Source organism: Typopeltis vanoorti, chromosome 5 (assembly GCF_054136105.1).
Source record: "Typopeltis vanoorti isolate ZY-2024b chromosome 5, IOZ_Tvanoo_1.0, whole genome shotgun sequence".
In the NCBI taxonomy this organism is placed as follows: domain Eukaryota; kingdom Metazoa; phylum Arthropoda; class Arachnida; order Uropygi; family Thelyphonidae; genus Typopeltis; species Typopeltis vanoorti.
The window spans coordinates 92,410,711-92,425,905 of NC_143553.1; the positions used below are offsets into that span (position 1 = coordinate 92,410,711).

The 15,195-nt window shown below is 34.6% G+C and overlaps 1 protein-coding gene across 6 annotated transcripts in view; it reads left to right on the plus strand.

Annotated features, from left to right (window-relative positions):
- The window catches only part of LOC150106651 (leucine-rich repeat-containing protein 14-like), a 168,153-nt gene that overhangs the window by 75,858 nt on the left and 77,100 nt on the right, over positions 1 to 15,195 (plus strand). For all 6 annotated transcript variants that reach the window (XM_090392609.1, XM_090392604.1, XM_090392606.1 and 3 more), the window contains one exon: positions 8,006 to 8,095. In XM_090392609.1, the coding sequence (XP_090248735.1) occupies positions 8,006 to 8,095 (90 nt within the window). The remainder of the gene's footprint in view (positions 1 to 8,005; positions 8,096 to 15,195) is intronic.

Here is a 15,195-nt window from a genome sequence, read left to right on the forward strand (position 1 = left end):
AGTGATGACAGCACAGTGGTAAAAAACGCTGACCAGGCATGCAGTCAGGAATACATATCCATACTGGAAGTAGAAAAAGCCATCAAAGGCTTGAAATGTGGAAAGGCAGCTGGAGTAGATGATATTCGACCAGAAATGCTGCAGTATGGTGGTATAAAAGTCTTACAGTGGCTGCACTGCATAGTTCCGAAAGCCTGGACAGAGGGAAGAATTCCCGATGATTGGAGTAGAGCTCTCATAGTACCCATATATAAAAAGGAAAATAAAACTGAATGTGAGAATTACAGAGGTATTTCCCTACTAAGTGTTCCTGGCAAGATCTATGCAAGTATACTTGAGAAACGGTTGAGAAGAATTGTGGAAGAAAAGCTTGGTGAAGAACAAGCTGGATTCAGGCCAAATAGAGGCTGTCAGGATCAGATCTTCACTTTACGACAAATAGTCGAGAAAGCATGGGAATATAACAAAGATCTGTATTTAAGTTTTGTCGATTTGGAAAAGGCATATGACAAGGTGCCAAGAGAGAGCGAGAAGCTATTCAATACGCTGCAGTTATATGGTGTCAATGGGGCATTATATCAAGCAATACTTAGTCTTTATTTGAGTTGTAAATCAGCAGTTAGAATTGAAGGAAGTACAGGAAGATGGTTTAATGTTAAATCTGGTGTGAGACAAGGATGTATATTATCCCCTTTGTTATTCATTATCTATATGGATCACATTATGAAGGAAAGTGGTATTAAACATGATATCAAAATTGGAGATGTTAATGTCAGCTCTTTGCTTTATGCGGATGATGTTATACTTCTAAATAAATCCGCTACAAGTCTGCAAGATTCTCTGACTAAATTGAATAGTTGTTGTAATAGATATGGTATGAAGGTCAGCAATAAAAAGACAAAGACAATGAAAATAGGCAGAATCATTGAAAATGTCAACTGTGTTGTGAATGGAGAACCTGTGGAACAAGTAAAACATTTCAGCTACTTAGGCACGATTTTTACTGAAGATGGTAAATTAAATATAGAAATAGACAACAGAATCAGCAAAGCTGGTATGGTGGGAAGTCAGTTGAATAAATTCATATGGAATAAGAGAGAAATTAGTCGGAACACTAAATTAGCTGTATACAAGACGGTGTTCATACCAGTTTTAACTTATGGATCTGAGAGCTGGGTCAGAAGTAAAACACTTGACAAAAGACTAGAGACCGCAGATATGAGAGTCCTGAGAAAGATTAGAGGCATGAACAGATGGCAGCAATGGCAATATCATATTAAAAATGAGAATATTAGGAAAGAACTTGACATTGTCAGCACCCAGGAATGCGTTAGCAGAGCTAATCTCAGGTGGTATGGTCACTTAAACAGAATGGGCAAGGAAAGATTAGCAAAGCAAGTGTTCTCTGCCAGGTTGGCAGGAAAACGACCCAGAGGAAGACCAAGATATAGGTGGATTGATACAGTAGAAAGTGCCTTAGACGATAGAAATATAAGATCTGATAATGTTGGAGTCTTGACAAGTAACAGACTGATTTGGAGGAAAATTGTAGATAGGAAGTTAGTAATGATTTAATTTTTTTCATGCAGTACTATCATATCCTGTACACCCCTTGAGGGTACATGGCAGGAATTTGATGATGATGACAATTTTTAGATGGTGTCATATCGAAACCACGTTGTATAAGTACCGTGTTATACAAGGATTACCTGTAGTTTGTTTTATACAGCTGTGTGAAGCAAAAGTGGTGTCTATATCCCTTGAAATGGATAAAATTGAGTATCGTGTGGTTATAAAATTCTTTGTAAAAGAAGATTTAATGCCAAAAGAAATTCATTCGAAGTTCATAAAAGTTTATGGGCACTCTTCTCCTTCATTTTTGACAATTAAGAAATGGGCAGCTGAGTTTAAATGTGGCCATACCAGCCTTGAAGTTGATCCATGTGAAGGACGTCCAAAAAAGTGTAACAACACCATAATCATTGATAAAGTGCACAATATGGTATTGGATGACCGGCAAGTCAAATTGCATGAAATTGCTGAGACTATATAGTCTCAGCAATCTCATATGCATTTCAAAAGAATGTATAGGATATATTTTGCATGAAGAATTGCAAATGAAAAAGCTTTGTGCAAGATGGGTGCTGCATTTGCTCACATCAGATCAAAAACTCACTTGCATGAAAATCTCTGAACAGTGCTTGTAGCATTTTAACAAGAATAAAACTGATTTTTGTGTTTCAATTTATTACTATGGATGAGACTTGGATTCACCATTATGCACCAGAATCCAAACAGCAGTCAAAACAGTGAACAGAAGCCAGTTATTCAGTGCCAAAGAAGACATTAGCAGTAAAGGTCATGGCATCGGTTTTGGGATGCTGAAGGCATTTTATTTATTAATTATCTTGAAAAGATAAAACAATAACTGGGAAATATTATTTTGATCTTTTAACTAGACTAGACAAAAAAATTCGTGAGAAAGGATCCGGTTTGCAGAAGAAGAAAAAAATCATTTTTCATCAGGACAATGCACCTGCCCATAAAGGTGTTTTGGCAGTGAGAAAATTAAGGAATCTGCACTATGAATTGTTGGAACATCCACCCTATTCCCCAGATTTGGCTCCCTCTGACTTCTATCTCTTCCCAAAACTAAAACTCTTCCTCGCTGATCAGCGTTTTTATTCAAATCAAGAGGTGATTGCAGCTGTAGAGAGGTATTTTGCAGATCTTACTGAGAACCATTACAGGGACGAGATAATAGCATTGAAGCAAATGTATTAGTCTTAAGGGAGATTATGTTGAAAAATAAAAATAATTTTGAAATTATAAATTCGTTTTTTCATTGTTAGGCCGAGAACTTTTTAGACCACCCTCATAAAAAGAAAGATAAGTTGATCAGAAGCCGGTCTCTTTTTAAGTGTCTTCTGAAGTGATGTGATCACTTAAACAAGAACCAGGACCTCATTCTTCATGATATTTGGAATTTTTATATATTTTTGTAATCCATCACATCTCCATTATGCCAATAACCACTACAAACATTGCCCAACATTATTATTGATGTTAGCCGTTACTGAACAACTAATGTCAGAAGATTTTTTGTATATTCTCTAGTACAATTATTTTCCTGTTTGTAAATAGCAAAATGTAGAAATTTAAAAAATTTTTGGTTGGTTATGAAATATATGATAATAGACAAGAAATTATATTATTGTTTTAATTTTATATCCACGAATAAGCAAAGTTTGCATGTGAAGAATCTTGATGACTAGGCTGCGTATTGAAAAAAAAATTTTTTTTAAAATAATTTCAGTTATTTACATGATAACTAGGCAAAAAAAAAAAAAATCTTTCTGGAACTGCATACTTGTGATCTAGAATATTTTAAAAATATGATGATACACCATTTACTACTGGTATATATAAAATATATAAATTGTTACATTGATTCAACCTCAGTATTTTCCTGTCTAGTTACTAGCGTGTTACGTTGCCGCCTCGTGTAACTTTTACTTTTATTCTTATGTTATATTATTCTATACGTATTATTTATCTCTCATGATATCAGTTCTTTCATTGTCGACAAATTTATATTTTTGTTTAGAACGACTGCGCCAGCCGGCAACTAAATTCTGATACTCAAATATATAACGCTAACCAACAAAGGGATCACGTGATGTGCAGTCGTGGCTCCTCCCTTTTCTTTCTTACGTAAATTGCTTCCCCTTCACTCATACAGGTCCGAAAGTTTTATAAGTGGCTCCTCCCTTTTCTTTCTTACATAAATTGCTTCCCCCCTCACTCATACAGGTCCGAAAGTTTTATAAGTGGTAATTCAATCTCAGAGACAACAGACTCATGAACTTTGATATAAAGAGAATACATTTATTGTAAACACTTACATAGATACACTTTAAGTAATAATTTCAATGCTAGAGAGTCTGAACCCCCCCCCCCCCCCTTTAGGTTAAGATATCCAAAATTTCAATTCTTATGTTTAAATGAAACAATCCTATATCTCTGTTATATTATTATGTTCAGACTCGATTATTCCATACAGGGTTACTCAGTGCTCATTTTCTAAGCACAATTATATACAAACTTTATACAAGGTATGTTAGACGCATTCCATCTTGTATTTTAACATGGAAAAATATTCTAATTTGTGCTCAAGCTCTATCCCCCACAACTTAATTAAAATTCAGGCTAATATCTAACATTATATCATATAGCTTCTTGACAAACAGTTCAAAAGTTAGGTTCCTTTCTCAGCACAAGTTTAGAGTGGCACCAGCTTATTTGACACAGACAGATCAGTCCAAGCAGTCTTTTAGGCACTATGGGGAAGTTAATGTGTGGAGCTCCTTAAATCCCTGGCTCCTATTCCTATTACAATTCTATAATGAGTATGAAAAATTGTACATTACCATCTTGTTCTTTTCATGGGGTTTCCGTGACTTCGCTCCACGCTTTCACTTCCGATATGCAAGACTTCCCTATTTTTTCGCCACATGTTTCTATGCATCAGCGACTTACTTCCACTATCTTCGAAGGTTGCCCTTTGCTGACTTCACGTTGGCATAGCTTACCAACAACTCTTTACTGGAATTCTGACTTCATTCCTTTGGTGGCTTTATTCGACTCGGTACAACAGCAACCGGGAGATTGTTGCTGGGCACTGGCGACAAGCTTCCATAGCTATCCAGAATTGGACGGGAACACAGGAACAGAAAACGAGAGAACGTTTGAGTCTTGCGCCGTGCCTTATATTACAAATGCGAGCACCCTCTCTCGGTGACTATGTCATACTCTTAGCTACGGCCGATTGGTCACCCCAACTCCGAACTGTTTTGACATGGTTCTAATACATAGATCTCTTATGCACATTTAATAATAACAATTTTGGTCCTGAGACACAATTTCCCTTTGCTTATTTTACACAGACATTATCAATTCTAAATACAGATTTCCTAAGTTTATTTAATATTAACAATCTCAGTCAGTTTGATATACTTTTGAGTGAACATGTATACAACACTCTCTTAGCCCCATCTCTGGAGGCATAAGCATGTCCTTATCCTTAGGTCTGATTGTCACTGTGTGTTGGGTCGGAAACAAGATGGCTTACGAATAGTGAGTTAGCTCTTTTTTTTTTCTGACACAACAAGTGAGACCTCGATAAAGATTGAAGCCAGTTGGGTAGTGACCCTTTCCATAATGCATAGCAGTATACACACAATGCTCCTTGTGAATTGAAGAGAGAAGTCGGGGAACTCAAAGAAATCTCAGCAAGGTTGGGGTTTTCTATAACAGCCATCTTTTGCATAATTCACAAGAAGCCTCACACGACAAAGATCAGTGCAAGGTGGGAAGCTTCTTGTGAATTATGCAAAAGACGGTTGTTATAGAAAACTCCAACCTTGCTGAGATTTCTTTGAGTTTCAGCCATCTGTCATTGAGCCGTTCTTCTCAGTCTCTCTTATTGATACTTCCACAGGCTGACCATCACAAGGATCATCTTCAATGCTCTCTCTTTCTAGGCAAAACTGTTTAGCCTTCCTTCACAGTGGAATATGAAGGAGAAGCTTCCCCTTAAATACCATTTAATCGTTGTTTGATAGCACTTGGAGAAAGCCTTTTTTTGGTGAAAAACTTTATCACAGAGTCACAGTAGTGTGGTACTCAGTTTTTAACATTAGAGCCACTTAGCATGCCATGTTACTCAAATGAGTGCTTCCAACTGAATGATGCAGGTAGAAAGTTGAAACTGGTATACTAAGCTCCCCATAGATAGAGCTATCTGTTATGCACAGTGTTTTAAAATTGGTGCAAATTTTTTATGTCAGGCTGGAACTTTTGGAACCTACCTCATATATCCTGTTATTGTAATGATGTATATCTGTTTCCATAGACATGTTCCTTGATCTGAAAGACATTTTTGCTAATTTTTCTCATTGACGGACCACTTCCTCCTCATGTTCAGCAACAACAGATTCAACTTCTCTGCACTTTTGGACTCAAAAGCCCATAAAATATTGAGTTACGTGCATTATTTCCTCTCCAAAAGCAAATTCTAACATCTCAAAAGTGGATAGCATTTATTTTCAGCTTTTGAAGTGGAACTTGTACATGTGTAACTTGTTCCAAGTCTGTTATTTGTTAATGCAGTAAAAATTGCAAAAAGCATAACACACATTACAAAATATTACTTATTAGTAATACAGGCTGAAAATTAGAAATAAATAGCAAACTGTTAGCCGAGTAGTTAGCCTATCTGCCTCTCACCTACCAACAAGCTCAAATCCTGCTGTGGGGACTGATGTTTGTAATTGTATTTAGGAGGGAGATGAATTTCATAACCCAGTATGAGCCAACCACTTTGCTTACTGGAGGCCTGAAGTGGCTTGAAAAAGTTCTGTTTGTTCTCTAGAGCAGGATTTCAAGTCTATGAACAAAAATACATACAAATAAAATAATACACACACACACACACACACACACTGCTCAAAACACTTAGGGGATATTTTAGTTTCTGTCAGATAATTATAAATTTCTACAAATAATTATAACTTTTGGATACTTTATACATGAATAAATATTTTTTACTTAATTATCATAATTAATAATTATGAGAAATAATCGATATAAATAATCTATTTATTACAAATTGTGTTACATTTGTAAATTATTTTTATAACTTTATAATTTACAAGAAAACAATTAGGGGATAAATAAATATCCTCTAATTGTTTTGAGTAGTATAAAATAAAAAATGGAAATAAAAATAGAAACAAAAAAAAATCTTTAACCCACCCACAATATCAGGTCTTGACGTATGCAAAATACTATTCAACATGCCAAAAATGTGCTCACGCAAGATCGTTTTTTTTTTAAAATTATGTCTTAATAAGTCAGTAGGAGTTCCATAAACTGATTGGTGGTACAGAATTAGTGTTTTACAAAGTTAAACATTTTGTTTAAAATTCTGTTTTTTATTGAATAAAAAATTTTGTTTTTCCAGTTTGTAGCTACTCACCAGCTTGCAAAACCTACTCCCCATGGGTGAGTAGGTAAGCATATTTGTTGGGCCCTGCATAGTATGAAGGTACTATAGGTTTACAAACCTCTTTCATGGGTGGGAGCCACATTAAAAAAAAAAAAAAGTGGAAGAGCTCGATACTTATTGCACTGTTGTTTAGCACCCATTCAGAGAATCCTTTGCTTGAAGTTGATAACAGTTTACTATGTCTTTTAACTGTAGATGTAGGAACAATCTTTCCCAAACATGGGAAAAGAATAACATTACATCAACTGGACTGAATAGTTGATGGGAGACAGTGGAAACAGTATCCTGGTATGAGAATTGTTCTTGTGGACATCAGTGGGTTCTCTCATTTCCACTGAACACACCCTGACCACAATTCTTATCTAGGGATTTATTTTTAGATCAGATATTGTCCTACATAGGGACAGTGTGGCCTGATGTATGTATACTCTTCCAGCAAGATAGTGCCATGTCACAAGGCTTACATTATGCAAGTATGGTTCGAAGAGCATATTCAAGCATTTCACATACTTGCTTGGCCACCTTATTCTCCTGATTTGAATCCCATTGAACGTTGGTGTGTGAACATGTGGAATCATCCACCAGTTGATGCCAGTTCCTCAATTGGTTGCTGATTTCTGGAATGATATTCTGTCTAGTTAGTCCAGAATACCTTCATGCCAGGGTGGTGTAAGCAGTTATTTTTTCCAAAGCAGGCCCAACACACTATTAATTAGGTGGGCATAATGTTTTGGCCCATGAGTACATTTTTATGGTACTATGTATGCTTCAAGTTTGAAAACCGGATAATAGTTAATATATATATATATATATATATATATATATATATATATATATATATATTAATTCTTTAAATTATATATATTATTTCTTTAAATTTTATCTTAAAATCACATTTATATAAAACTTCTGTTTTTTCCCTCTTAAATATAAAAGCACAAGGAATGCTTAAGAAGATAATGAAATTTGTGATGCTCAAGAAATATGAAGATGGTCAATTTAACAAGGTGCAGAGTGAGGATACATGTAAATATATTATGGACATTTTAATAGTTTTATTAATGAAATATAGTGATTACTAATTTTAATTATTAATAAAATTGTCTTATTAATGAAATTTGTGAAGTTCAGGAAATATTATTTTGTTGAAGCAGCAGAATGAGTGTTCTTGTAAATATACAAGCATCTAGTGGTTTTGTTTTATTAATGAAATTAACTGAATTAACTTGATGTTCAAAGTACATGGTGTCTTTTTCTGCTGAAGACAGTACTTCTTGCTACAAGATGTCTGTGAAGTAGCACAAGTGAACAAATGTTTTATTTTCATTTTGCTTCTTATAAAGGTATGTGTTGTATATTATGTTATTTTTTTGTACCATTTCTAATGGTTACCCATATTTCAGTATTTTCAGGTGTAAATGAACAAAATGGTGTAGAAATACAGTATTAGATAAATAGCAATAATGGGGGGAATTAATTTAGGGATGGATGTTTCATTGCTACCAGTGAGAGATCTGCCACTATCTGATTTGATAATTAAGTAGTTCATTAGGATTTGTAAGACAATCTATGATGAAGCTTGTTTTAATAGACCACCAATTGTAGATGTGACTAAGATTCAAGGAACCCTACATCATTTTGTGTTAAAAGTCGATAGAAATTGGTGTGAAGATCATGATTTCAAAATCAACTTCCTATGAAGTTTTTTGAAAAATAGTAAAGCATCATAATACCTGATTGCTTTTTGTGAGTAGTTGACTTCTTCCATTATTGATTACAGATCTTTGCAATCCTGCTTCTGATCTGATGAAGTAATCACCTTTTCATGGTACATTACGTTAATTGATATTGGACACAAAAAAATGTTTTTGAAGATATGCTACTGTCTCAGAACAGCATTTTTTGATACTATTGCAGTCACCTAGTCAGTTTTTTTTTTTTTTTGGTTGCATTTCACTCCCAAAACTCTGAGATATGGGAGACAATATGGCATGCAAGGGACACAGGTATCTTGAAGTCTATTTGTGTAATTCATGTCATTTAAATATTCCCAAAAAGGTAAAAAGTGGGTGTCAAATCTAGAATAATAAGGTAAACACCTTCAGTTAAAATCCTGTGAACAAAAAATTGCTGCAAGTGATTTATGCTTACATTTCAGATATAGGCCATGGCATTATCATGCAGTCGAATACATTAGTGAAGAAATTTTACAGCTGGCATTCAGAAATGAAGCATGCTTCCGTCTTCTGTAATTCATGCATGCATTGCAACAGAAGATTGTCATTTTCACCATCTTCTACAGTTGGTTGTCCATATAACACCTCTTGCACTTATTTGTAACAGAAGCAGGAATAAAGTAAATAAGTTATGGTATTGTGTTATTAAATTTATGAACAGTGTTCTTATGAAATGTTAAAATCCACCTAACCTTAGAATATTGCTCTCACATTTAAAGTCTGTTACCCAAAACCAAAAACTCTGCTAAAAATTCTTCACATTGTTCAGAAATATACATTTCAGTTAACCTCTATCCTCTCATGGATTCCAGTTATCTCTCTTTTGTCAGCTGGTCTTTCAGAGCTCAATTATGCATTCCAGTGCCAGATAAGCATTCTACCAGAAAATATTTACACTGTTATGGCTAATGGAATAGCTCTGAAAGGAATCATGAACAACTAGTAGACATTTGCAGGTATATTCACCCTCATTGAAGTATAAAGCCAAGAAACTTATGAACAGTTATACCCAAATGAGACACACACTGATGCAAATAAGGAGAAATTGATGTTAAGCAACAAGAAACTTTATGGACAAAAATATAAATTGTATTCATGCTATTACATTCCCAATAAATAACAGCTTCCAAGTTCAAGTTACTAATAATCACTTGGATCACTGCTTGAACAGTTCAAATTTTGTCTGGTAGGAACAGAAGTATTATTGTCTCTCTCTGAAACTCAGCTACCATGTTGTGGAATTAAGATCCTTATTGAAGCTTAAATTGTACTATAGTGATTCAGAAGATGTGGATCATTATAGCACATGTTTAACAGATCCAAATGATGAATCTGCTCAACATTTAGTACAATTTCATCAAAAAGCTATTGAAAGAGCATATGATTAATGATACACCTTTCCAGCTAAATGTATATAACATTTGCTTAATTGCTTCCACAGACTGCATCCTCAGGTGAAAATGTAAAATTTCTTGGTCTTGTTTGCCACTTGATAGTTATAATTTCCAAGATTTCACTGTGCTAACAGTTTGCCAAAATGAAAGCAGCAGAGTTAGTGGTAGAAACTCTCGAAATACAGAAATGAATCTCTACTGATAAACTTTTAGCAACCTTGCATTATTAGTTGCTTATTACATTATAAGCTGCAAACTGTCTATTCAGTCAGAATACTTATCAGCTGCAAACCTGAATGAGTCAAGATGGAATCAAACCAAAAACAAGAAACTTTCATTAGATATAAACATTCAACTTCTCTCTTGTAGACAGCCATCCATTCTGGCAAATCATCATTATGTCATGATCTGTATTAATGAAAAAAAAATGATTCCCATCAAATTTTGAAGACAGAAAGCCAGACATATTTCTGTGTAAACAAATTGAAATCACAGATATTACCTATATGTTGTAAGCACCTGTTACTGAGCTCCAGAACACAACTTTTGAAGATCATGATCACTTGATCGAGGGTGAGTATACTATACTGAAAAGTGCCATCTGTGCTATTAATAAAACAACTAGCAACCAAATGTTCATTCAAAATGATTGGATTAATGTAGTAATGTTAGAAAATTTAGAAACAGATGAAAGCCGCTTTAACTTTTCAAGAATTTGAACATACTAGATCACTGACTCATAACCAGATATGATAAGGAGTGTTTTTCCAGCTAAAAACAGCATAATTAGAATAAACTGGTTAGAAAGGTGATGACTAAAAAAACTGTTTCATCTTATGAGAGCTTGCTAGAAAGTATGTCAGAGGTCATGTATAATGTTATGCATTATACATGTCCTCTATATACAAGTAGCCCAATCGTTAAGTGACTTAATGCACAAACAAAATTTACATGTGATTATTAAAAATTTAGAATGATGGAGGGCATTACTTTAGTGAGATGCAGAGCTGTGAACGGCATCTCTCTATGTATCCAGTTCTCTTGGATATAGAACTGTCCTTCAGAACAGTATTGATAGCTAGAGTAGACTTTGGCAGTGGGCTGCCAGCAGCAAATGCAATTCATATCATCAAATTTTTGACATATACCCTTATGGGATGTACAGGACATTATGATAGTACTACAGAAAAAAATTAGATCATTACTAACTTCAGATCAACAATTTTATTTCTGTCTTCTAAGGCAATTTTTACTACATCAATCCACTGAGATCTTGGTCTTCATCTGTGTCTTTTTCCTTCCAACCTGGCAAATCACTTGTTTTGCTAATCTTTCCTCTTCCCATTCTGTTTAAGTCATGAGATTAGCCTTGCCAACATATTCCTGAATGTAGCATTGCCAAGTTCTTTTTTAATATCACCATTTTTAATGTGATATTACCATTCATGCCATCTGTTCGCTCCCCCTCATCTTTTTTCAGGTCTCTCATATTTGTGGTCTTCAGCCTTCTGATCAAGTGTTTTATTTCTAACATAGCTCTTGGATCGATAAGTTAAAATTGGTTTTAACACTGACTTGTCTACAGTTAGTTTAGTATTTTGACTAATTTCTCTCTTATTCCATATAAATTTTTTCAGCTGACTTAATACCATACCAGCTTTACTAATTCTGTTTTCTGTTTCCATATTCAATTTGCTATCATCACTAAAAATTGTACCTAAATAGATAAAATGATTTACACGTTCTTTAGGGTCTCCATTTTTAGATGCAGTTTGTATTCAATGCTCCTACCTATTTTCATGGTCTTTGTCTTTTTATTGCTGATTTTAATACCACGTTTATTACAACAGTTATTCAATTTAGTCAGGGAATCTTGAAGATTGTACTGAATTTATTTAGAAGTATAACATTATTTGCATAAACTAGAGAGCTAAGATTAACATCACCAATTTTGATATCAGGTTTAATACCACTTTCCTTCATAATGTAATCCATATAGATAATGTGCATCCTTGTTGCACACCTGATTTAACATCAAACCATTTTCTGATACTGCCTTTAATTCTAACTGCTGATTTACAGCTAAAATGGAGATTATGTATTGGTTGATATGGGACATTATATTCCATATAGTTGTAGCATTTTGAAGAGCTTTCTCCTTGGCACTTTGTCAGATGCTTTTACCTTGTTATATTCCCAAGATTTCTCAACTTTTCATTAGTATTAATATATATTTTCATTTCAACTTTTCATTAGTATTAATAATAATTTTCATTGAATTTTAGATTTTCATTCTAAAATTCAAGTTTTAGAATAAAAATCTGATCCTCACAAATTATATTTGTCCTGAATCCAGCTTGTTTTCCATCAAACTTCCCTTCCACAATTTTTCTTACCCATTTCTAAAGAATACTTGCATCAATATTACAAGGAATGCTCAGCGTGGAAATACCTCTGTTTTCACATTGTTTTATTTCGCTTTTTATAGATGGTATGATAGCTGTACTCCAATCATCCAGAATTCGACTCTCTGATCGGGCCTTCTAAATTAGGCAGTGTAGTTACTTTATATGTAAATATTCGAGCATTTCTTTTTTAATAATATATTTTTAGATGCCTTTCCATATTTCAGATTTTTAATGGCTTCTTCTGTTTCAAGTATGGGTATGTATTCCTGATTGCATTCTTGCTGAGTGTTTTCAACCACCATGCTAGTGCATGTTTCATTTAGCATTCTTTTCAAGTAATTACTCTAGGCATCTAGAACAACTTTATCTTCAGTTTTTCATGTCACTTTTATCATCTCTGATTCCTTTTACAGTACTTTTCCCCTCAATGCTAATCTTTTTCAATAGTCTGCAGAATATATTGCCATCTGCCTGATATTTATATTCTTACCAGATTTTTCCTGTGACTTTTGTTTAGCTAGATTTACAGTGATTTGCTTTCTTATCATTTTCTCTGTATTTTTATCTAAAGAATACAAGCTGACTTACTTGTCAGGATCTTTTGATATGCTTTCTTCTTTTCCTGGACTGCCTCTAATTTCCTGAGTCCCCCAAGCAGTTCGGATTTTTCTATTCTTGGAGACTACATCACCACTAAGAGCCTCCATTAGCTCAGTCACTATAGATGAAGTCCTTTGGTCGGAAAGACCTAGGTTCGATTCCCGTCAGTGACGTGAGGAAACTTTATCTGGTTTCTTTTGACTAAAGGTGACTTGACTACATTGGTCTCATATGGAGGTAGAAGGTTTTTTCTCCCATAAACTCCGTTTTTTTTGTCTCTCAGAACAGGCAAACTGGCCCAGATCACTGTAAAATCGTGTCGTTTGCGCCATTGTAAATTTTTTATTACAATTGTATTTGATGACAGCACAGTGGTAAAAAACACTGACCAGGCTTGCAGTCAGGAATACATATCCATACTTGAAGAGAAAAAGCCATCAAAGGCTTGAAATGTGGAAAGGCAGCAGGAGTAGATGATATTCGACCAGAAATGCTGAAGTATGGTGGTATAAAAGTCTTGCAGTGGCTGCACTGCATAGTTCCGAAAGCCTGGACAGAGGGAAGAATTCCCGATGATTGGAGTAGAGCTCTCATAGTACCCATATATAAAAAAAGGGAAATAAAACTGAATGTGAGAATTACAGAGGTATTTCCCTACTGAGTGTTCCTGGCAAGATCTATGCAAGTATACTTGAGAAACGGTTGAGAAGAATTGTGGAAGAAAAGCTTAGTGAAGAACAAGCTGGATTCAGGCCAAATAGAAGCTGTCAGAATCAGATCTTCACTTTACGACAAATAGTCGAGAAAGCATGGGTATATAACAAAGATCTGTATTTAAGTTTTGTCGATTTGGAAAAGGCATATGACAAGATGTCAAGAGAGAAGCTATTCAATACGCTACAGTTATATGGTGTCAATGGGGCATTATATCAAGCAATACTTAGTCTTTATTTGAGTCGTAAGTCAGCAGTTAGAATTGAAGGAAGTACAGGAAGATGGTTTAATGTTAAATCTGGTGTGAGACAAGGATGTACATTATCCCCTCTGTTATTCATTATCTATATGGATCACATTATGAAGGAAAGTGGTATTAAACATGATATCAAAATTGGAGATGTTAATGTCAGCTCTTTGCTTTATGCAGATGATGTTATACTTCTAAATAAATCTGCTACAAGTCTGCAAGATTCTCTGACTAAATTGAATAGCTGTTGTAATAGGTATGAAGTTCAGCAATAAAAAGACAATGACAATGAAAATAGGCAGAATCATTGAAAATGTCAACTGTGTTGTGAATGGAGAACCTGTGGAACAAGTAAAACATTTCAGCTACTTAGGCACGATTTTTAGTGAAGATGGTAAATTAAATATAGAAATAGACAACAGAATCAGCAAAGCTGATATGGTGGAAAATCAATTGAATAAATTCATATGGAATAAGAGAAAAATTAATCGGAACACTAAATTAGCTGTATATAAGACAGTGTTCAAACCAGTTTTTACTGATGGATCTGAGAGCTGGGTTAGAAGTAAAACACTTGACCAAAGACTAGAGACCGCAGATATGAGAGTCCTGAGAAAGATTATAGGCACGAACAGATGGCATCAATGGCAATGTCATATTAAAAACGAGGATATTAGGAAAGAACTTGACAATTTCAACATCCAGGAATGCGTTAGCAGAGCTAATCTCAGGTGGTATGGTCACTTAAACAGAATGGGCGAAGAAAGATTATCAAAACAAGTGTTCTCTGCCAGGTTGGCAGTAAAACGACCCAGAGGAAGACCAAGACATAGGTGGATTGATACGGTACAAAGTGTCTTAGACGACAGAAATATAAGATCTGATAATGTTGGAGTCTTGACATGTAACAGACTGATTTGGAGGAAAATTGTAGATAGGAAGTTAGTAATGATGTAATTTTTTTCATGTAGTACTATCATATCCTGTACACCCCTTGAGAGAGTACATGGCAGGAATTTGATAA